At 42.3% G+C, this 24,891-nt stretch overlaps 1 protein-coding gene across 4 annotated transcripts in view; it reads left to right on the top strand.

The window, feature by feature from the left end:
* Positions 1 to 24,891, top strand: part of col15a1b (collagen, type XV, alpha 1b) — a 56,481-nt gene that overhangs the window by 4,522 nt on the left and 27,068 nt on the right. For 3 of the 4 annotated variants that reach the window (XM_080440657.1, XM_080440656.1, XM_080440655.1), the window contains exons 1-5: positions 15,214 to 16,040; positions 20,225 to 20,412; positions 21,052 to 21,261; positions 22,403 to 22,555; positions 24,449 to 24,523. In XM_080440657.1, the coding sequence (XP_080296783.1) occupies positions 15,641 to 16,040; positions 20,225 to 20,412; positions 21,052 to 21,261; positions 22,403 to 22,555; positions 24,449 to 24,523 (1,026 nt within the window). In that variant the 5' untranslated portion in view covers positions 15,214 to 15,640. Of the gene's footprint in view, positions 1 to 15,213; positions 16,041 to 20,224; positions 20,413 to 21,051; positions 21,262 to 22,402; positions 22,556 to 24,448; positions 24,524 to 24,891 lie in introns of those variants that run through there. The other variant, XM_080440658.1, reaches the window with a different exon arrangement.

The following is a 24,891-nucleotide window of genomic DNA, read 5'->3' as shown; positions in this document are numbered from 1 at the left end:
GGTAAACTTTACTTGGTTGATATTCTTGTAGTGTATTCCAGATAATTCCAATGATATGTATCTGACAATAATTAGATAGTTGTCTCATTTAAGCTGTTCATCCCCTTTATATCCAAATATGTGCACAGATATTATCAAGCGTACGTCAGCTTACGTGGATCACTTAAATCAACAGTAATTCGGGTGAGGCGTTTACATGGCTCCACTTCCTGTATACTATCAGTGTATTACAGGATGTTATGGTGTGTACAGGTTTTCTAGTAATGGTGACACTTTTATAGGTGTGTGTGTGTGTGTGTGTGTGTGTGTGTGTGTGTGTGTGTGTGTGTGTGTGTGTGTGTGTGTGTGTGTGTGTGTGTGCGCACGTGCGTGCCTGTGAATGAAACAGCAGACTGGAATTGAATTATAGTGAAAGTGTGACTGTTTCTACTGTATCTGTCCATCAGTATCTCTCTCTCTCTCTCTCTCTCTCTCTCTCTCTCTCTCTCTCTCTCTCTCTCTCTCTCTCTCTCTTTCTCTTGCTCCTCTTTCTGTTGTCTGACATCACGTGAAGGCCAGTTCTCTGAACTCTTATCTTGTGTCAATCAAATTTGAATTCCTCAAATTCCTTCTTGAGGAATGGCTGTACACTTTCTATAAGTGGAATGATGGGGTGGCAGTTGGTTGTTCTAAATTTGATTTGTGAATTAACTGTTTCTCCACAGTAATCAATAAGACAGGCTTGTCAGTCTGCAGCTGACACGATATGCATGTACAGTATGTAGCTTGCCTTGCATAGGTCCAGTGTTGAGTCATTTACTGTAAACTTGTTTTGAGAGAATGTATAGCTTGTTCAGTTACAAGTGACAGTTCAAGTAAACTGTTCTTGTACAGTCAGAATGTTTTGTTTGGATCATTCAAGTACTGTAAGTGTGCGACTCCTAGCTTCATATTTATCATTGTCATCATGAAGACATGACTGCTTACCTTTGCAGAGGTCAAGCTAAAGTATGCATGAACTAGTAGCCAATTGCCAGTAGTGTGCAGTTTAATGATGGGCTATATATAGGGGCCCAGTGGCAACTAAACGTAACCCTGGCAGTGTTTTTACCTTACAAGTGTACATGCATCCCCTATTAACCTTTAAACTTAGTTGACCGGGGTCCCCCTGGGGTCTAAGCCCCCCAGCCGCTGTGAGCTTGTAGATTGGCTGTTTTCACCGAATGTTCGTCCGAGAATAGGGACTCTACGGTTCATGGTTAATGTGCTCCCATTGTGATCCATTACCATTCAAATTGGAGGAGGAGATGTAGAGTGGCTGCCTGGGAGAAGTTATTTGTTGACAATGACAGGTACAGCTGAGCAAACAGCCACACAGAGAGAATGAGAGAGAGATGTAACACCCTGCTGTGTGTGAAACCCATTGAGGCCTAATTCCTTCCTTGACATACATCTGTGGTATGGGACATGACAATGACATTACTCCATATAGTAATTTTTTTGCCCCTATTTTCTCTTATTTGTTATTTGCTTTAACCACTTGAACTAGCGTGTCTATTATTTGGCAAACATTCAGTGAAAATATCTGATGAGATCTACAAGCTGACAATGTGGTGCGTTGTTGTGCATTGTGAGCTTTTCTGGTTAGTCTTTTGCAACCAATCATGATGTACTTTTGTTCAACATTTCATGCAAACCTAGATCAGAGTGCAATTCCCTCCCTGTGTACCCTTTAAATTATAGTGAAAGGTTTCTTTTTTGTAGTCAGTGTATTTTTGTTTGGGTCAAAAGACAAACCAACCAAATACAATTGACAAAAAGGACCTTTAGTCAGGCACTGAGAAGCACAAAAGGAGACTCCTACTAAGTCTGACCGCTGGCTTCTGTTCCTGCCTGCATGCTTGCCATGTCACTTTCCCTTTCTGCCTATCTGCCTGTCTACCTACTCTCACTTAGTTAGGGCCGAGCGATATGACTCATTATCATGATTATTTCAAACTTTTGCTTCAATTATGATTAATGAACGATAATTCTTTTTTAATTATCGAAAATAGCAGATCTGGCGATGTGAGCTTGTAGAACGATTATCTACGCTATTTGGGAACGGCAACATTTTACAGCAAAGTAATAGTATAAAACAGGTTTAAGTGGTTAATCAGACTAATCGATTTAGTTAATTATAAAAAATCTATCAGGATTTATTTTGATTCGATTCATTGATATATAAGAAAGAAAAGTGTGATATAGCAACATACGTTTTTCAGAAAACTGATAGGATTTAGAAGACATTTGTAGAATCGGCCTCAGGTCTTAATGGGTTAATTGTTCACTTGTCTTCTCTGCCCGTTTCATCTCTCTTCTCCTCACCTATCCTCTCTCTACCTCTCTTCTTTTCCTCTTTTTCTCTGTGTTTTGGTGGGGGGGGGGGGGGGGGGGGGGGGGGTTGGGGTGAGAAGTTTAGCAGAGTAGGGTGAAGGCCAGGAACACTTGATGGAATGGAAACTGTCCCTCAGCAGATGATGTGACATCATAACTCAAACAATACCTCGCTCTATCTTCAGAACTGTGTAGGCCTTACACTGTGGCACTGACCACAGCTGGCTGGGTGTGTATGTGTCTGTGTGTGTATCGGATGCATATGTTACACTGTGGCAAAGAGTGTCTGTGTGTATGTCTGTGTCTGTGTGTAGCTGATGCATGTGTACTTGTTTGCAGTTTTGGCCAACTATGATGCATGATGCACAGTGCAGCACATGTGAATGTGTAGGCCTATACAGTATAGTGTACGTTTTTGAACAACCACATACAGTATCTGTGCATGTACGCGTGCATAGTTTACAGTGCTATTTTGTGTGGGTGCGTGACGTGTACATGTGTGTTAGTTCATTCCTTGAAATGAACCATTGCATCTGAGAGTGTCCTGCGGTCCATGTGCAGAGGTTGTTACCTCAGGCTCTGCATATTTCCAAACCACTTAAGCCCTGTTTTATAATTAGTCGTGCGTTGACGTCAAATGGCAAAAATGACTGATCTACAAGCTCAGAGAGCGTTACATCGGGACATGTTGTGAGATTGTAGATCTGCCATTTTCATTGCTTTTTAATATTTTGTTTTAATGTCCACCTAATGACATTCCTAAAGTAGGGATGCCAGGCTGAAATGGTTGGCTCACAGTACATCACCAAACAACACTAATGCCTCATGTATACTTAGTTGCATGCCGAAAATAGCAGATCTACAAGCTCACAACGGGTCACAGTCGCGTTGTGAGCTTGTAGATCTGCTATTGTCAGCACAATGTGCAAGTATTAATCATGAAAAACTGTGTACATGAAGTAGTGAAGTGATCCCGATTGTAGAATTTCCAGAATGTACAATCAGAATATTTCATTTTTATTCAGGATTAAAGGTGTTTTCATCTGATTGCAGGGTATTATTATGTCATTCTGCAGGGGTGTATGTGTGTATGTGTGTGTGTGCGTGTGTGCGTGTGTGCGTGTGCGTGCGTGCGTGCGTGCGTGCGTGCGTGCGTGCGTGCGTGCGTGCGTGCGTGCGTGTGTGTGTGTGTGAGATATGTGACAGGCTCTTTTATGACTACTGTCTCCCCTTCCCGTAATCTATATAGCATCAGTCCAGTGATTGGGTAGCCATATGGGTTAATGAGGTCAGGTGTGACTATACAGGTTGACTGTAACCCATTAAACCAATCAGCAACCCAGTTACTGAGTGCATGGTTAGGTCATAGACTGTATAAAATATGGACGAAGGGAGCCCCATAGGTTTCTACAGACCGTTTTGAAGCCAGTTTTTCTGCGATTTCAAATCCGCCATCTTTGAAACGACTGCTATTGGCTGCAACCACAGCGAGGGCGGATCCTCACTCGGTAGAACCTGTAGAAGCCCTAGAAACATACCCTACTTTATCATTAATTAAAAAATGTATGGGACCATAATTTACTAAACGCATATCATGATGATTTAAAAAAGACTTTAAACTAGCGATTGAAAACATGAAGTGTTCATGAAAATGTTTATTAAAGTAATAAAATCAAGTGTAAAGTCTGACTCTGGCCAAAACCTCGTTCACTTGTATTGAGAGTAAATTGTTCTGCAGCCTCCACTGCCCTGCAGGGGGTGAAACAGAGACATCTGCTGGGCCATTAATAGGAACTGCATGCCTTAGGAGAACCAGGAAATGGGCTTCAAATCCAGCAGAGATTACTTGGCGCCTGGGTTAGTTTCAGACTAAACTGAAAAATAAATCACTCCTACTTTATGGCTAAAATTAACATAGAAACAAAAGTAATACAGGAAAATGGTTTTACAATTTTAAGACTTAAAAAGTGCAATATTTTAAGAGTAATGTACTGGATTACGATTATTTATTTCACCAATAACAAGGTGGTTAGATTGAGGTTCAGGTGGGTTCAGAGTTCAGACTCTTCTCTCTAGCCAACAGCAGAGTGTGGACCTGAGGCTGGCTAATGTTCGTCCTCATCATCCCAAACTATCTGTATGGTCCTTCTACATAGAGCTCATATTACAGTAACCTCCCAGGAATCGCTTTAATCACTTTAACCACTTACCCTATGTACATAACCACTTTGCTGAAAATAGCCATAAACAGCCTGATCTACAAGCTCACATTGCTACGCTGAGTTCAGAGGGCATTCTGAATCAAATGATGATACAGTTTATTGTAGATTAATTATAAAAACTCTGCACAACAGCGTTGCTCCGAATAGTGTTTTACTTAACACAAAGACAGTGTCAACACTGTGTGTGCTGTTGTGCAGATTTGTATTATTTTAAACTGTTACTCTTTGCGGCCAACTGGAAGTTCACAACCTTCACTTTTGAACTAGATACAGTGTATTGACTCACTGCAGACAAAGTCACACACACACACACACACACACACACACACACACACACACACACACACACACACACACACACACACACACACACACACACACACACACACACACACACACACACACACACACACACACACACACACACACACAGTCTTCTTAACTCATCTATCCTCTCCTTTTTCTATTCTATCCTCTCCTTTCTCTATTCTCTCCTCTCCCTTCTCTCCTCTCTGCTTTCTCTTCTCTCCTCTCGCCCCTTTCCCCTGTCATCTCTCCTCTTTCCTTTCTCCTTTCTCCTCTCTCATCTCTCTCCTCTCTCCTCTCTCTCCTCTCCAGTATATTATATAACATCAGTAAGCTTATGTTGTGTAGTCATTGTGTAACAGTTATTTGATGATATCAGGCAGACCAGTGCACTGCATTGGCTGTCATTCAACACATTGCAATCTAGATTCTTCCCACGACACACACTGTTGGCCCTGGACCGCGCGCACACACACACACACACACACACACACACACACACACACACACACACACACACACACACACACACACACACACACACACACACACACACACACACACACACACACACACACACACACACACACACACACACACACACACACATACACACACACACACACACACATTAATGTTTTGGTCAGTAGCCTAAGCCTAACCAGAATCTGAATGATCTCTGATTATGTTCTACTACAGTAATTCCTTCATGTCATGAACACCTCAGCTGCAGCCGGCACCTTCAGTCTTTGTGTGTGTGTGTGTGTGTGTGTGTGTGTGTGTGTGTGTGTGTGTGTGTGTGTGTGTGTGTGTGTGTGTGTGTGTGTGTGTGTGTGTGTGTGTGTGCGTGCAACGTGCGTGCAACGTGCGTGCATGTGTGCAACGTGCGTGCAACTTGCGTGCAACGTGCGTGTGTTTGTGTGTGTGTGTGTGTGAGGCCGGGTCCATCAATTTGGGGTTAATCCTAGCCTGGAGTTAAATGCTCCTACTGATAACCTTTGTGTCTGCTTCTTCCTCTTCTTTTCTTATCCCTTTCTTCCCCCTCTCTGTGTGTTATTTCTGTCATCATGTCTCTATTGTCCTCCTCCGCCTCCTTTCCCATGTTAACTTTGGCTTTTTCAACACAGTGTAATAAGAGTACTACGCCAATAATAATTAACCACTTTAAACCATATACTTTGTTGACCAGTTTCCCTCAGGGGTCTATACTAGGCCCCCCTCCGGTTGCCTTTTCACAAAAAAAAAAAAAAAAAGAAAATAGAAAATAGCCGATGTACAAGCTCACAACACGGCACAAAGTTACCTATTGTGAGCTTGTAGATCAGCTATTCTTTCCAAGTGTTCGCCCCCAGAATAGAAACACTAGGTTTCAAGTGGAGGAGAAGTAGAAGAGGCAAAATAAGCAGAATTCAGATCATTGTGTTTGTTTCCTACACCGTGTAGTTTGTACTTTAGCTCTATATGGATTAAACTTAAGTGCAACATAAACAGACTTACTGCTTACTCCCAGGTGCTTCCTTTGTCTTCAGTGGGCTACGAGCACAGGTGGCAAGCATGTCTGTGTGTGGCATTATCTATGGCATTCCTGTCATTCTGTGTCTCTAACCTGCCCCGAGGGCTTTGAAAAGAGATTTAATCAGTCAGATGGACAGATGGGGAGGCAGATATTCACATACCTTATGTAGATGGATGGACACAGACAGACTGTCAACAGATACGCAGGCAGGTAGATAGAAACATACAATGCCACCCTCCTCAAATTAGTGTGGGATTACTTTTTGGGGGGGGGGGGGTTGTTCAATTGCTAAACTGGAGCTCAACTATTAATGTCTAAGTTATATTACGCACACAATTGAGTCGCTTGTCGGCTAAGCAACACCATTGTGCAGTGGGATGTAAATTGATTGGTCTGATTGTGCACTGGGTGGCATGTTGGTGCTTCTTCCATAGAACTAGTAGAAGAAAGAAAGAGCTGTCTCACAATCCAAAACAGTCTTTACAAATCGTCTCTGTCATGCTCATGCGTCTTCTGAACCCAGGCCTCTGGCTGAGGCCTGGGTTCAGGCGTACTCATTCACAATTTGTTTAACATTTTACCCTTTTTTCTTTTCTTCGGTTAGGATTAGTTGTTGTATGCTCTAAAAAGTTGTGACAGGAAGCTGTCATCTGTTTATCAGTTGCGTTCACGAAAACATATCTTTAAAGGTAGGGTAAGTGATTTGCAATTATTCAAATAATTGCAAAATGGGTCTATGTTCTGATAGTGCTCGTTACTATAGAGTGTCCTGTCCATATAAAGAGTCTCCATGTCTCTCCAGCTCTTTATAAAACAGAAAATGTATTTTGTAGTTTTCTTTTTTTTTTTTGTAGTTTCATTTCCAATTTTATCCAACCAGGACAGAGAACTCAACCAGGATATAGATTAAACAAGTGAAATTGGAAGTGATGACACTAAGAAATGAGCAGACAAAATTTTAACTGGAACACTATACAAATTAAGCTTAAAATGGGTACTTTCTCCTGATTGGCTGAGATTTTGACACCTACCGAAAAATTTATTTTCTGTTTATTAAAGAGCTGGAGAGACAGGGAGACATCTGTTACTGAACAAACACTCTATAGCAATGATTACTATCAGAATATAGTATTTTAACCTTTTAACAAAATACTTTTTGTTTTAACCAAAAAATATCACTTACCCTACCTTTAAATATATCTTAGAATTTCTGCTAAGCAGCAATAGATACTAGGCTTCGACTAATGTAAGTTATTTCACGCTAATGCAATGGCGAAACAGAAGTGGGTGGGAGGTAGGACGTCCGCTTTATTTTCTTCGCATTTTCAGCGCTTCCAATAGTTGCAGACTACGTAGCTACGTAGTTGCAGACTGTTCGGCGGAAGCTTTTGAAAATAGTGTGAGCCAACAGTCTCTAGAGACCAGGCAATTAGTGTTATCAAATGCCTATTCTTGTCTCCTCTGGTGTACAATATAATTATGTGCCGGGGCTTCTACAGTATTGATGTGTGCGTGGTGTGTTCAGAATACATGATGCGTGATAAGAGAGCCTCTACAATAATAAACGTGGGACCATGGGCTGAAAACATCTCTGCCTATACCAACACAACTACTACACGCACGTTATATTTCAGTTTGACTTCGTAGCCGTTCTTAGCTCCCCTTTTTCCAGCGAGAGCTCATAAATAAAGTCCAACATTTCCTGTTTCGAACATGACCCAGATATATGAAATGAAAACACATCGAAAATGGGTAGAGGAAGAGGGGAGACGGAGAGGAGAGAGGAGTGAGAGGAGGTGGCATGAGAAAAACAGCCTTGCAACACAGGCTTCATTGATTACTTGGCTGGCTGGCACTGTGTGTGTGTGTGTGTGTGTGTGTGTGTGTGTGTGTGTGTGTGTGTGTGTGTGTGTGTGTGTGTGTGTGTGTGTGTGTGTGTGTGTGTGTGTGTGTGTGTGTGTGTGTGTGTGTGTGTGTGTGTGTGTGTGTGTGTGTGTGTGTGTGTGTGTGTGTGTGAGGATGTGTATGCATATTATATAATTACCTGAGAACAGTTCTTCTCTGTTTACCTCTCCATACACCCTCCCACTTTGCTTCTTCCTGCTTCGGGGTTGGTCGACAGGCTCCGTCAATCAAATGTGCTCTGACACTCCAAATATACAGTCGCAGTAAAGTCCCGCCCGCCCTAACACAAACATTCGCGCACGCATACACACACGCACACGAACACACGCGCACGCACACGCCCACGCGCACGCCCACGCAAATGCCCACGCACACACACACACACACACACACACACACACACACACACACACACACACACACACACACACACACACACACACACACACACACACACACACACACACACACACACACACACACACACACACACACACACACACACACACACACACACTAACTTAATTCACAAAACCCCATTGGCTGGCACTCAAATGTTAACTGATGTTTATTTGACAAATCCACACTTGAGACGCTCTTTAAAGTAGTTAGAATGTTATGTGGCTGTCGAGGTATTTTATGCCGTTGAGATTTTTACGAGGTTGCATGTCAAAGGCTGTGTGCTGTAGGTCAGCGCTGCCCCGGATAATGTGATTTTGTCAACTGCAGGGTCATTGGGGTTAGGACTTTTCTGACCATGCTGTGTTAGCAGCAGTAGTAACAAAAAGTACCCCGATCTCTTGAAAATGTGTACAAACCTTTCGACCTATAATGGTACGCCCAAAATAGGGACACCAACTTAGTTGAAAGTGGTTAACAGGGTTATTTAAAATAAAATGAGTATCATTGAATTAACAGCTAAACAGTTTTACAGAGCGTTATGAGTAGAACTAAGCATCTCATTCATATTTCATAATATGCATGGCTCAGTGCTTAGCACTGTTTCCTCACAGCAAGAAGGTCCTGGGTTTGAATCCCACTGGGGGTGGACTGGGGCCTTTCTGTGTGGAGTTTCCATGTTCTCACCGTGTTCACATGGGTTTCCTCTCCCACACTACAACACATCTTGTTTGGGGTAATTCTGGAGCCTGCTATTTTTCCTCTGAAATGTTCGAATTCTTAACTTATTTATGCTTTCTCGTACGACGGTGTTGTGCACCACAAATAGCGGATACACAAGCTCACAGCGCATTGAATTCCCTGATGTGTGTGTGCTTGTAGATTGGCTATTTTTGGTGTGCGACACCATTGTGTCTTAAAATGGTTTCGCCTCGTCGCAAATCTTTGGTCTGAACATAGCCCTGTTAGTGCCCTGCACCAAAACACATCATGTTACGAATAAAGTGTCCTTCACCAAAGACACTGGCCATTCTTAGGCTTGGAGCTGGTCCTTGAGCACTGGAGTAATATTTAGGATGGGTTAAATGCAGAAGACAACTTTGGGTAAGTGTAAATGTACCCACAGAACAGAAGTACTAGAAACCAGTCTGAAAGACCTGCCACCTCCTTCATATGTGGCAGTGCCAGAAGGACTGCCACTCCCATGTTGGACTCTACAGTCACGAGAGGCGCTGCTCCAGCACTGCAGTGGGAAACCATGAGCGCTGATCTAATGGTCCTTTGGGACTTCGGAAGCCGACAACGTATCTGCTTTTGGCAGCATTACTTGCTAATTTGGTTTGCTGGCAGAGTTGGCTGGGTTTATTTAAACCTCCAGTGATATCTGAAACTTAATTTTGACTATAAAAATTAACTCTTGATTATGTTTTCTTGAATGTCCAGCTGTCTCTTGCTGCACGCTGTGCCTTATGTCAATATTTTTAAATGAATACAAAGGGATTATAGTGACATCTCGAGGCTGTCCAGCTTAAGTTGGAAGCCCTCTGAATGGTATATCGTCTATGGCCATGTGGGGGAGCCAGAGGACCAGTATGTGTGGTGGTGGGGGAGCAAAGTTTCCCTGTTAGTTTCTTTTCTATAATAAAATATGAAGTGTTTTCTCTGACAACACTCTCAACTCCTTTATTTTAGGTTTATCAACTGGACCATGTAAACAAAAACGATGTTAAGGTCATAGATTATTGCATGCTAATAATAAAAGAATACATTTCCAAACAGATAAAATACATAAAATATTACTTAGGCTGCCATAAAATAACCCATTTCTCCTGACGAACAGAAATGTGCATCATGCAATAATGTGTATATGAGTTTCATAATAATAGTCTCCTAGAATAAATGCACCTAAATAGAAATACTCTCTCAACTCTCATCAATTCTTGGTTTTAAGATTGTTTTAATAGCCACCTGTCAATCTTTTTTTTATTTAATGTATTTATTTATTTATTTTAAATTATCTAATCTGCTGGATAGGTTTGATGAAGTCTTGTCTGGGATGTTTTTAATTGTCCTTTCCCTCGAGATGAATTGCAAAGGCACTGTGCTGTTGAAATGTAAATTATTACAACATCAAGCTTATGCACACTGGCTGTAGAGTTCATGCAATATGTCTTTTAAAAAAAAACACTTGTGTAGAAAGAAATAAGATGAACACATGAAACTGCTTGAATGTGATTCTGTGTTGACCAGAAATGTGTGTTTACAGGTCTTGTAAATTCCTGTCTGTCATTCATATGTATTCATAGCATCCATCATGCGATTGGTCCTGACAGTAAACCAATTAGAGTTTATTGTGGGAATGGTTAGTAGGTAGATTGGGAAGTGAGAGAGAAGGGAAGGGTGAAGGGCAGTAACCCCTTCACCTCTCCCCTGTTTCTTCCACAACTCCAGGCGCCATAATGGGGTCACCCCATTTAAAAAAATGTTTTTTGAAAGGTGTCGTGAGAATTTGGATTACCAGTAGATATCTTACATGAACCAGTCCACTTTGTTATTGGTGTTGGAGTCATAATTATCAGAATCAGAATCAGAATCAGAATCAGTTTTATTGTCACATCACAGGTTTACAAGGTAAAAAAGTGGGTGAAATTCGTTTTTGTACATCGTTCCCATCCCATCCCATCCCATCCCAATTATGTTTGAAAGATATATTTGTTGTTGTTTCCTTGCCTCACCCCCTTTCATTTCATTTATATTTCCTGACATGCCCACAGCTCATGTTTTGGTAGGTGACGCATAGATCTATTCTCATTAACGGTCCTGCCCATTACAGCCGATATAGCCTATTATGTCAAATATTTCCACCTTTGAAGGCATCTAGGGTTTTCACTTCGCCTACACATTGCTGCTAAAGTTGGTACATAACAAGCACAACTCTAGCTTGTATAACTTTGGCTATTGCCTTGAAATATATATTACATCCAGCATGAAAAACAAGTTAGCTAATAGCTATTACATTACAAAACATCTCCAGACCGAGAATCCATGATAACTTTGCAATTTCAAACTACACAAAGTTCCATTAGCCCTAATTAAGACTGACCTTTATTACTATTCAAAAAGGCTAATGCTGTGTTCACACTGGCACTGGCAGACACAAAAGATACAAAACTACACAGCATATTTGTAGCTTTATAGCTGAAGTTGAAACCAGCTCAACGTTTTTGTAGCTTTGTTGCTGTTGTAGCTTTTGTAGCTGTTACAAATGTGGGATGTATCTTTGTATCTTCATGTCGCCGGCTTCCATTGAAAAAGAATGGTAGCTTGTATCTTTGTAGCTGCCAGTGGGTACAGCCACACATGAGCGCCAACTTGACGCTCGGAAGTCGGAAGTCCGTCCACTCCCATGTTAACTTAAAAAACTGAAGTTCCGGTCCGTTTTTTCCTATAACATGGGAGTGGACGGGACTTCCGACTTCCGGGCGTCAAGTTGGCGCTCATGTGTGGCTGTACCCACTGTGAACACAGCATTAGGAAACCTTTGCAATAACAGCAATGGTATTGTGATGAGGAGGGACTAAGAGGAATGGCTCTTCAGTGAGTAGGAGATCGAGAGGTCATAATTATACATGGTTAGAGTGATGTCTGTGTGTGTGTGTGTGTGTGTGTGTGTGTGTGTGTGCGTGTGTGTGTGCGCGTGTGTGTGTGTGCGTGTGTGCATGTACGTGCATGCGTTTGTGAGCGTGTGTACATACAGTACATATGCGTTGTGTGGCATATAGGGCCAGTGGAATGGAGCATCAGGGCTTGCCCCTCCTGCCCCTGTAACTTTCCCCTCCTCACAGCCCCAATGCCCATCCCTGGTTAATCCATGTCTAATCAGGCCCCCCAACCCCCGGGGGCTCTCCACCCCCATCTTCCACTTAGCCCCTAAACCCATCATCTGCTCCATTTGAGGACCTCCCACCCCACCTCCACTGGTCCTTTATGATGCAGGTCCCACCAAATGTTCCAAGTATGTCTTAATGAGTACACTGTAAAGTCATGAGTGTTGATTTTACTCTGAGAGTGTGCAAATGTAACCAAATAAGAGTCCACTTTGGTTACATTTGTACACTCTCAGAGCAAATAGACAAATTAACACTGACAGGTTGAATATTATACAGATAGCACTGAGTCTCAGACACTCCAGCCCAGCCCGCCCAGACAATTCCATGGACCTTCTAATGGCTAGGAATAAATTGAGCGAAATTACCAAATTTCCCCCCCAAAATCTTCTTTGTAGGCGGTGCAGCAGTGTAGCAGCAATACCATGGCTGCCATTAATGCCAGCTATAAAGTGTTGTTCACGACTCACTGTCGCTGAGGCTGACGTCTGTCATACCTGTTCTACCTCCTCCTGACATTGCTCTTCTGCAACTTCCTTCCGTGACAACTGAATATTGATTTGTCTGAGTTAAATGAACATTCAGACTTGTGACAGTGAGTGAAAATGCTGTTAACGTGCCCCTCCGCTCAGAGCAGACCAGTAGCAGCCCATCAAGTCCCCATCCTGGACCTCAGCAAAACATTTACTGTAAAGAGAGAAACACAACACACCAGAACAGGCCTTCCTTTGTCATCAACACCACCATGGGCCTCTCTCTCTCTCTCTCTCTCTCTCTCTCTCTCTCTCTCTCTCTCTCTCTCTCTCTCTCTCTCACTGTTCTCTCTATTCTCACTCTTCTTCTCTCTATCCGTCACTACATTTGTCTCCCTTCTGTTCTGTTTTAGTCTCTTTCTCTGACCTTGCTCCTGTCTCCGTTTCCTCTCCTTCCTCTCTTTCTCTGTCTCTATTTTTCCTTTGCTTGCTTGTTTGTTTGTTTGTTTCTGTCTGTCTGTCTGTCTGTCTGTCTGTCTGTCTGTCTGTCTGTCTGTCTGTCTGTCTGTCTGTCTGTCTGTCTATCTGTCTCTGTCTGTCTGTCTGTCTGTCTGTCTGTCTGTCTGTCTGTCTGTCTGTCTGTCTGTCTGTCTGTCTGTCTGTCTGTCTCTCTCTCTCGCCCCATCTCTCTCTCTCTTTTTGTGATCAGTGGACTGTAGCAGCTTCAGCTGCTCTCTTCCAGTCTCTGTTGAAAACACCACACTTTTAGTTAAATTCATTGAATTTATTTAATCTTGCATTGAATTTGTAAAGATGATCATGAATACATTTGCCATGATTTATTTTTGCATTTCTTCTTACACTTAAGTTGACATGCAACCTTCATACTGTTTACCCACACCCAGAACTGTTATCTAGTTCATAACAAGCCTTTTCATTATCACTATATCAACAATTTAAATTCTGAATCTGAATGTTGCTTATAGGAATCACTCCATAATTGCTTTACAGTAATACATGCCAGCAGAGTAAAGGCTAGCAATGTGGGTTTGATTTGTAATAACAAAAAAATATGTTTTGAGTTAGGCCATGTACGTATTCCTAACCATTTGCATTTCAAGTTCAGCATCATCTTCTGTTGCTTCTTGATTCATATACGCTCAGTTATTTCTATATGCACTGCACGTGCAGGGCTGGCAAAACGGCAATGTATTCCATTCACATACTGCGGTGTTACACCAAGAAATTATCCACTCCACAAAATGAAGCACACAGTGTAAGATCAGCATCTTAGCTTTCCTGCTGTCACTCTCAATTAAGAAAACATACTACTACACCCAAAGGGTGGCCTGGACTTCCCCTTTTCTGTCTCATTTTAGTTCAAGTATAGATAGTACGAGCTTCGGAATGGAGGCTGCATTTAGAACAGAGGTGATTTGCTGTCTTTTCTAGGCTGATTTTGTGGTGTTTCTCTAAGGAAGAATCCCACAAGATTATACATAATAGAGAATTATACATGAAACGAGGGAGAAAATGACACAGCAAAAATTGTGAATCAGATTTAAACCGGCCAAGCGTCTGTATACTGTACATGGGGTTGGTTTGCAGACTGCCTGGCTGACTGAGGAGGGCCTGAGCACGGTATCTCTGTGAATTACTAGTGTGTGTTGGTGGGCTTGAGCTGAGGGGCCACTTGTTGGCTTTCCGAGCAGCAGAGAGGGGGTGAGGGGGACTCAATTGGCCACAATGACTCTCATCCCATCACACAGTGATGGGATGAGAAGAGAGGGAGAAGAGGAGGAGGAGGAGGAGGAGGAGAGAACTCTCTAATCTGCCTGTCTGAGCAAGGTTGGGAAACAGAGAGAGAGAGAGAGAGAGAGAGAGAGAGAGAGAGAGAGAGAGAGAGAGAGAGAGAGAGAGAGAGAGAGAGAGAGAGAGAGAGAGAGAGAGAGAGAGAGAGTCAAGTCTGCTGTGTTGTAGAATGCTGCTGGAGGAGGGCAAGTCAATAATTACATAGTGTAGGCTGGGGGGACGACAGAGAGAGAGAGAGAGACACGAGGGAGTTACAAACAGAGAGAGAGAGACATGAGAGGGAGGACATGACAAGGAGAGGAGAATAACAGGAGAAGTGCAAGAGGACAGAACAAAAGCACATACTGTAGTGATATTTAGGGTTGCTGTCAGTGCAGGACAATCACATAGAGAGACAGAGAGAGAGAGAGAGAGGAAGAGATAGAGAGAGAGAGAGAAAGGGAGAGGAAGGGGTTTGTGGTTCACTTGTTTTTTCTTCTATATTGGAATCCTTGGATTACTGGAATATCCTCCCTCACGGGACTCTGTGGGACCTTTGCATGTGTGTGTGTACGTGTGTGCATGTGTGCACGCATGCCCGTGTGTGAGAATGTATAGCATCTCATACTGTACATGTAGCTGTGTGCACTGCATATAGGTGTGTAGCCACAGGTAGCTGTGTGTGGATCTTTGTGCGTCTTCAGTGGTAGTATAGTGTGTCAGTATCACTCTGTGTGTATGTGTGAGTGTGTATATCTACGCACACATCCGTGTTAAAGAAAGAGGATGGATGCCTTTCGCATGTCCCTCGTCCTCCTCTTGTTACTTTCCCCTGCTGTGCGGGCCCAGTGGTGGTGGACCATACTGGGGGGTCCTAAACCCAGAACCACCTCCTCTCCCACCTCCGTTGCTCCGTCCACCTCTCCATTCTTCACCTCCCCGGATCCCCTCACCACCCAGTCGCCTATGACAGAGAGGACAGTGGCGGCAGAGGAGGCCAGTGGAAAAGAGAATGGTACTCAGAGTGCTGGCTCTGTCCCGGCCCCTACGCCCAGCCTCGGTGCACCCTACCCGGGTTACAGCACGCCAGAGCCTGGGTCGCCTCTCCCTGGGGGTCATACTGGCCCAACCTCCCAGGACAGTAAGGCCAGGGCCAGGAACAAACCTCTGAAACGCTGGAAGATTGGTGAGTTTCACCCATGTTAGAGGAAAGGAGAGGAGTTTTTTTTAGTCATGGGAGGATGCAAGAATAATTTCCGTTCTCAGTGTCCAGTTCCAACCTTGTCCCTGACATATATTTAGTTCAGAGTGGGTTGCATTTCCCGTCCTAACTTTTAATGTGGGGTCTTAGGGGGGTTCTTGGGGATTCTTTCATATTGGTCCTCCAGTCACTCAAGCCCTGAAGTTCAGTGATCATGTCTCAAATTTGCATTGTCATACTCCAGGTATTTTATCATTTGCAGCATATATTGCGCGTCTTTGTCAAGAAATAGCTCTGCAACTTTGGGGTCATGGACTGATTTGTGCCACAACCATACCCTGCTGCGCTGTGCGTTTTCTTTGAGAACTCCAGAGAGTGTGAGCTTAGCAAGATGAGGCTTTTGCGTGGCATTGCAGGGTTAATGTGGTTTTAAAAGTTTATGCTTTGCAACAGGGTTGATAGTATTAGTATAGTATATGGTTTAGAAGTCACCACAAGCTGATCAAGGTTCTTTGTAGCCACCATGACTGGGATTATGTCCAAGAGGAGGGGCTTGGAGAATAGAGAATGGATAAGTCCTTTACAATTGACCGAAATGAATGAGGGATTATTTGACTGGCTGGATGACTAACTGGCTTGTGCTCGGTTGACTTACCAAATATTTAACTCGGTGGCTGACTACATGAATTGATAATAACTGAATGAAGTATAAAGAAATTATTTTAGCTGATTGACTGCCTGAATTATTTTTTTTGACTAGCTGTTTGACTTTAATTGAAAAAACACATGAAAGACCCACTGATGGACATCTAAATAAATTATGTAAACACAAAACCTCAGGTTCATTTGTATTAATCTATTACGTAGCTCAAGTTGGGCATGTGATAATAGGTGAACATGGCGTGAAAATAGACAATCATTTGGTGAAAATAGCAGATTTGCAAGCTCTCAAATCGCCGCAATGCTTCCTGACGAGATGTGTTGTGACCTCAGTAAAAGAAGTATATATGGTTTAAGTAAAAATAATAATATATATATATATATATATATATATACAGTATAATTATCTGGCTAACAGTTGTTAGCAATTGTCTCCTTGGTCTCCCACTATGGAAACCAAATGTGTGTCTGCCAAAGTGTTTTTTCTCAAATTAAACCATCGCTGTGTGCCTTCAGGTACTGTAGAAAAAAATAACCAACTTTGAAAAAGAGAACCAACACAGTTGTTCCACTAAGGGGTGGAATGACGGTGCAGCAGTAATATGTTAAACAATAGGTACATGTTTACACATGTAAACATTTGGCTGTAACTCAAGCTTTCTCAAAGCAGTGCTTGTCTGTTCTCTTCACTCATTACAGACCACTAACAACTCTGTACATCTGGATGGGCATGGGAAGCTTTAGGTTTAGGGTTTACTCTGCGTGCGGGCGTTGCGGGCGTTGCGTGCGCTCCGTGCGTTCGTTGCGTTCGTTGCGTGTGTGTGGGTGCCTACATGTGTTGAATATCCACTTCGCCAGCTGTGCTCACAGCCATAAATGTGTGGATGCAGAACTCCATTTGTGATGTATGCACGCACGCACACGCATACACATACACATACGCACAAACACACAAACACACGCACACACACACACACACACACACACACACACACACACACACACACACACACACACACACACACACACACACACACACACACACACACACACACACACACACACACACACACACACACACCTACTCATGCAAGTCTTTAATCTGGTATGTTTCCAGTTGGTCAGGCTGATGAATTAGAGAGAGACCCCCACATTTTGACTAAAAACACCAGTCTGTACATGATAATGTCTGCGTGACGGTTGTTTATATGTACAGTATGAGTGTGTGTGTGAGTGTGGGTGTATTTGTGTGTTAAATTTGCATTATAAATCAAATGTATTATTATTATACATTTTAATGAGATGTATGCACTTGCATTTTTCCATGTACTGTAAATAGGGCTGTGCAATTAACCAAAAAATATATTGAAACCAACATTTACAGTAGTACCAATTATCAACTTAATTTGGCCTACGTAGCTTAATCGAATAATCAAGAAGCAATTATTTTTAATATACATATTTTTTTATATTTATATATTTTTATTATATATCAACGAAACGACACCAAAACGTTTGGTAACACTTTACTTAAAGGTTGGGTCTATAATGCATTATAATCACATTTATAATTAACTATAATGCGCTTATAAGGCATTATAACACTCGTTATAAATGTTTATAATCATGTATTACAACTTATAACAATGTTTATAACATATTATAAGTGCTGGTCATAATGCATTATAAGCTCAGTGGAACATTATGACTACCTGAACCTAGATAGTTATAAAGAGTCTTCGTTATAAGTTGTTATGCATAATTATAAACATTTACAACGAGTGGTATGAAGCATTATAAGTGCATTATAATGTATTATGATTCATCATAATGCATTATAAATGTGATTATTATTCACTCTACCTTTAAGTAAAGTGTTACCTGGTAGTTATAATGTGCTGTTCCACTGAGTTTATGCATTATGACCAGCACTTATAAATTATATTTTTTACAAGTTATAATACTTCATAAACATTGTTATAAGTTGTTAATTATAAACATGTATAAGTATTCTTATGCCTTTTACAGTAAGTGCATTATAATGCATTATAAATGTGGTTATAACACATTATAGACCCAACCTTAATATAAAGTCTTACTTTCTAACAGATGTCTGATTAACCATACCAGGAATAGTCCCATTGAGATTAAAACTCTTTTGCAAGGGTGTCCTGGGCAAAACAGTAGCACAAAAGGTTTCACATAAAAATAACATAGAAGAAAAAGTCCTTTTGCACACCTACTGAGATGGACAGGTATGTCGGAGTAATGAACTAGACGAGTAGAAAAAAGTGGGAGTCCCGCAACTTCATCAGGCATCCGATGCCTGATGAAGGTGCGATTAAATGAACGATTAGTGTTCATTAATCGTAATCGGAGCAAAAGTTTGAAATAATCGTGGTATTGATTTGAAGTGATAACAGTTAGTGATGTGTGTGAGGTAGGTGTGTGGTTGTACTGTATCTGTATGTGTGCAGAAGGTGTTTCTTCGTGAGCTGTGCTGTTGTGTTTCCACTGGCCAGTAGGAATGCATACAGCAAATGTCTTTGTTTGTGTGTGTGTGTGTGTGTGTGTGTGTGCCTGCGTTTGTGCGTGCGTGCGTGCGTGCGTGCGTGCGTATGTGTGTGTGTATGTGTGTGGGTGTGTGTGTGTGGGGTGTGTGTGTGTTTGTGCGTTGAGACATATATCCTAGTGGTAAGCCTGGGTGGAATGTCGAGGTGAGAGTTTGTCGCTGCGGGAGACAGGCTCCATAGTGGGGGGAACAGAGGGAATGTGGAGCCATCTTTACACCCCCACACCCCCCCGCCCCCCACATACACACATACACACACACACACACACACACGTACACACTCGCGCTTGTATGCCTGTCCGTATACACACGAACACACACCCAGACACACTCATTCTAATCACCCACACTAATTGCAGAGCAGTGTCTGTTCATTGAGGATTATGTCTGTTGGAGGCCAGGCAGTGGGGCGTAGCCAGTCTGGCTTAAATCAAGTCAAATTAAATTCACCATTGAGGTTCCCTCTGTAAGATAATGGTATACAGCAAAATCCCAAGTGTTAATTTGACTCTTTAGAGTGTACAAATGGACCCTGTCAGTGCATCTTGCCAGTGTCTAAATGTAAATTTGCAAAAAGTATTTTTTTTCCAAGACATCACATTATTATTACCGTATATATTTTTTTGTTATCAGGTCTCTGATTCGTTGGCTTAAAATAGCTTAAGAATTGTGACAATAATAGACTATAGATTTAGTATGTTACCTAATACAGACAAAAGTATGGAAGAAAGACCTACCCAGCTCTCTCAAATAGACTACCTGTCTATTTTACTGTGCCTGTCTATTCTCTGTGTTTCTCTTCTTGTTTTGTATTGCCAATCAGTACTGTACATACAGTTCAAGCTTTCAAAACCAACAAAGTCTACATACATTCAGCCCATCTGATTTAGTAGACTATGATATCATTATTGTCTGTCTGTCTGTGTGTGTCCCCCAGAACGGGCTTCAGGTGGTCATTTGGACCTCACAGAGCTGATTGGTGTGCCCCTTCCCCCCTCCGTCTCCTTCACTCCCGGCTATGAGGGTTTCCCGGCCTACAGCTTTGGACCTGACACAAACATTGGCCGCCTCACAAGAACCTTTGTGCCGGACCCCTTCTATCGGGACTTTGCCATCATCGTTACGGTAAGATAAAATATGTATCGGGTGCACGGTTCAGGCAGAAATAGTTTCTTAGAAAGGAATACCAGCACTTCACTTTAATCCATTGAGGATATCTTGTTTATTTTAGTCTTTCACCCCCAGCAGCAGCTCATATGACGGACGTTTTCGGCCCACAGGCCTTCCTCAGTGTGAATCAGGCCTTCTATGAGCCTTATGATTCCACTGGCACATGACCATGACCTATGTTCTATAGGAATATTATTAGCTTTCAAGGCCTTTGTCTACTTCTCCTGATTGCACTTGTGTTCTGAACCACCCAGTGAACCCACAGGGTACCCAATACAGTATATAGCCTAGTAAGCCTACATGAAGCAGTTCTGCCTTCCGTAGTGCCAATTATCGATTGCTATTATTTAATTGTTCACCATATCTATATTGGACTTTGTATATTTGATTTGACTGAGACTTCCTGTTATTTGACTTGTTCTATGTTCTGTGTCCCTTTCTTCTCTATTCTCTCTTTCGCTTTTCTAACTCTTCCTGTAACTGCAAATGTTGCGAAGAATTGCAGCCACTATGTTATACCTGTAATTGTGTGATGTGACAATGAAGTTGATTCCGATTCTGATACTTGATCTACTCTGCTTACCTGTTCTCTAGGTTCGCCCCAGCACCCCGAGAGGAGGGGTGCTCTTTGCCATCACGGATGCCCGTCAGAAGGTGGTAGAACTGGGCTTAGCTCTGACACCAGTCCAGGGGGGTCTGCAGAGCATCCTGCTCTACTACACAGACCGCCAGCAGACCGCCCACAGCCACAAGGCTGCTGCCTTCACTGTCCCAGACATGACCGACCAGTGGACGCGCTTCACAGTAAGCGGGATGTGTGTGCGCACACGCGCGTGTGTGTGTACGCGTGTGTGTGTGTGTGTGTGTGTGTGTGTGTGTGTGTGTGTGTGTCTTTTGAGGCAGGGCAGGGCTGTTGGTGGTCTCAGGAAAGATATATTAATTATATTGTGTTTTGCATTCAAGTGAAACGTAAGATTTTGTTTCATGGTTCACTGGTTGGACGTACGCTGTGGGCTGCCAGGTAGCATCACTTTTTACCGTTTGATGGGTGGGTTGGAGGACAGTAGATATTAAGTATATAGCAGACGGTGCTTAGTGTAGTGCAGAGGTTCTCAAAATGGAGCTGGGGACCCCCATGGGCCCTTCTGTAAAATGTGTTAATATTGATTGAAATAAGTTTAATAACTTTAACCTCACATCGGCAATTTCAAAATAGCTGATCTACAAGCTCACAACACGTCGCATCACGACATTGTGAGCATGTACACAGGGGCCCGTTTAAGAGTTAATGTGGGATCCCCCATTTCATATTAAACAATTCACTCACATTAAATTAACCAAAGTAGTATTGTTTCGCCATTTGTCAGCGATCTCTTGTCTGACTGACCAGTTCGCTCATCACTGCATCTAACTCAGCATGCAGCTCTCAAAGAAAGTTCCCATTGCCACAGAAGGCAAGGTTTCATTCTACAAGACGACAGACTACCGCATTATCTTTGAATATATGCATTGTACTGTCAATGGCCTTGTGCGTTCTCAAGCATGTTTTCATCTTGCGCCAGCTATCCAAGTTGGCACGGTGCGCATTTGACACCAGTCTGTGTTACATGAGCCATTTTCTTTCAAAAGTTAATCTGATGATTCATTTAGGCCCAGATGAGCCCTGATTTAAACATCTGATTTACGTCCTGTTTACTCCACATGATATTAGACTGACAGTGACAGTCAGTCGTGGCCTACCTATCCTACCTACTACAAAAAAAACATTAGGCCTACCTTGAAATGTTTTGAAAAAGGTGGAATTATTTTGAAACATTTCAACAACACAAATCTTGTATTGGGGTCCCTAGCTGGCACAAAATATTTTCAGATGGGCCTATGGCCAAATACATATTGATTTGGTGGTCATTGACATAAAAAAAATGTAATAATGTGTTCCTGTCAGGTGGCCGTAGAATACGATGAGGTACGTCTCTACATGGACTGTGGCGAGGCAGAGAGGACCACGTTTCAACGAACAGCCGATAAGCTCAGCTTCTCGCACAACTCGGGCATCTTCGTAGCCAATGCTGGAAGCACGGGACTCCACAGGTTTTTGGTGTGTGAAGAAAGTGTTTGTATGTGTGTGTGTGTGTGTGTGTGTGTGTGTGTGTGTGTGTGTGTGTGTGTGTGTGTGTGTGTGTGTGTGTTGTGTGTGTGTGTGTGTGTGTGTGTGTGTGTGTGTGTGTGTGTGTGTGTGTGTGTGTGTGTGTGTGTGCGCGCGCGCGCGAGCGAGTCTGTTTTGACCTCAGAACCAACACAGTCTCATTACCATGATAAAGAGCTGAAAGGTCGTCTGTCTCCTCTGGAAACTTCCCAGCAGTGTATACTTCTCTGTTTCTGGAAGACTGTACCCGCACAGATCTATTTCTACACTGTCAAGAGTTAAATTAACACAGAGGATTTTGCGGTGCACCTATCAGCAAGCTCTTTCATAAGAATTATTTGTGAAGCTGTGCATGCAGGAACGTACCCAAGAACACATGTGGTCGAAATACCACAGACGTTGATGCCTACTAAAATGTTTAAGAAATCCATCTGTAAAAAGAGGCTTCTACTTCCATTGAAAGACAGTTCTAAAAACCCTTACCTTGAGGTTTGTTTATGAGCATTTAAGACAGCGAACATTAAATTGATGGATTGTACTATTGCTAGCTAGAATAATATATACAAATGTACAGTATAAATATATAAAGTGTACATATAATTATATATACAGACAGACAACCAAGAGACAGAGAGAAAATGTTTTTGCCAGGATGTCACCTTAGCTGCAAAATATTTATGACACAGAGGAAGTGTGTAACTCAGTGAAGGTTTGGGTTGGCATTATACAACACGGTAGTAGTCATGTGGGGTCGCAAAACAACCAATTCACTCAAGACTAAAAATAAGGCAAAAAAGGGCATATTTTCAACTGAAAAAAACAACAAAATATATAATTATTTTCTAAGTGACACTGCTAAATTAGCGATTATGTGCTGATATACAGAATTTACAACGTTAGGCATTTTCAGTAGCAGAGAGACTTAAAAGTGCGAAATCAGTATAAATTGCATGTACCCTAGTTAACAAACGAGTGGGTAAATGGTCACGTACTGTATGTAGAGTGAAATCAATTTAGTGCTTCAAGGAATCTAGGATACCAGGATCGGTTTTTATATTGTACAACGTATATATTTTTGTCAGTATCTTCTGCAGTATATGGACAATCATCTCTAGGACAACATCCTGAGTACAAAGACGTTTTCCAACCTTATAGGACCATTTCAGAGAGCTGGATGAGATGAAAAGGACAGATAGAATGGAAGAACGAATGCTAGAAAGGAAGAGAGCAAAGAGAGTAGAGAGGGGAAAATAGAGAAAGGCGATATATGGAAGCATGAAGGAGCGAGAGAGTGAGGGGTCAAGTAGATAGAAACACAACAACAAAAACAAGGTTTAACTGTCCTTAGATCAAAGGCTCAACTCAAGGTATTCATGTTTCCTGTAATGCTCCATCATACGATGATGCCCACATGGCCAAAACATCAGATGAGCCTGTAGATCGTCTGTTTTCAGCATGTTACAACGATGTACGATGAAGTATAATCAGGCTTAATAGTGTCAGAAGAAGGGATGAGGCTTGTCAAAGTATTCCCCTTCACTAGAATATTTTCAACATGCACACTTGACCTGATCTCCACCTCCAGCATCCATTGTCATCATTAACATGCAGGCTTCTCTCCAGCTCTCAGTAGCATCAATGGCTAAGCTAACACCTTGAAAAAGGAGATCCCGACGACCCTTTCTCATGTTTCTTTATGCCTTTCCAATATGTTTTTTTAAATAAAATCCAGCTCCATTAAAGAGCAGGTGACTTTAATGTAGTGTTATTCACTTCGTTATGAATAATATGAATGAATAATTTTGACAGTATATCTGCTCTCTCTCTCTCTCTTTCTCTCTCCAGGGTTCGATTCAGCAGTTGGTGATAAAAGATGATCCAAGAGCAGCTGAGGAGCAGTGTGAGGAGGATGACCCCTATGTGAGTGTTTCACACACACACACACACACACACACACACACACACACACACACACACACACACACACACACACACACACACACACACACACACACACACACACACACACACACACACACACACACACACACACACACACAATGTGATGATGGTATGTGAATCAACAGTTCCCCCTAGTGGTCAAGGGAGCGTCAACCTTGGCGGTTTCATGAGCCTTGATGAATGTCACTACTCACTTCCTGGCCAGCATATACTGATGGTTGACTATTCAGGTGCTTAAGTCAGGAAAGGAAGCATGTTTGCCACATGCATGTTTGCCACATTTGTTAATTACAAGTTTCTTAAGGCTTTTCCGTTTAGACTTATCT

The sequence above is a fragment of the Gymnoscopelus braueri genome (assembly GCF_963280865.1).
Source record: "Gymnoscopelus braueri genome assembly, chromosome: 10".
Classification (NCBI taxonomy): domain Eukaryota; kingdom Metazoa; phylum Chordata; class Actinopteri; order Myctophiformes; family Myctophidae; genus Gymnoscopelus; species Gymnoscopelus braueri.
This window is presented reverse-complemented; position numbering and strand designations above follow the sequence as displayed.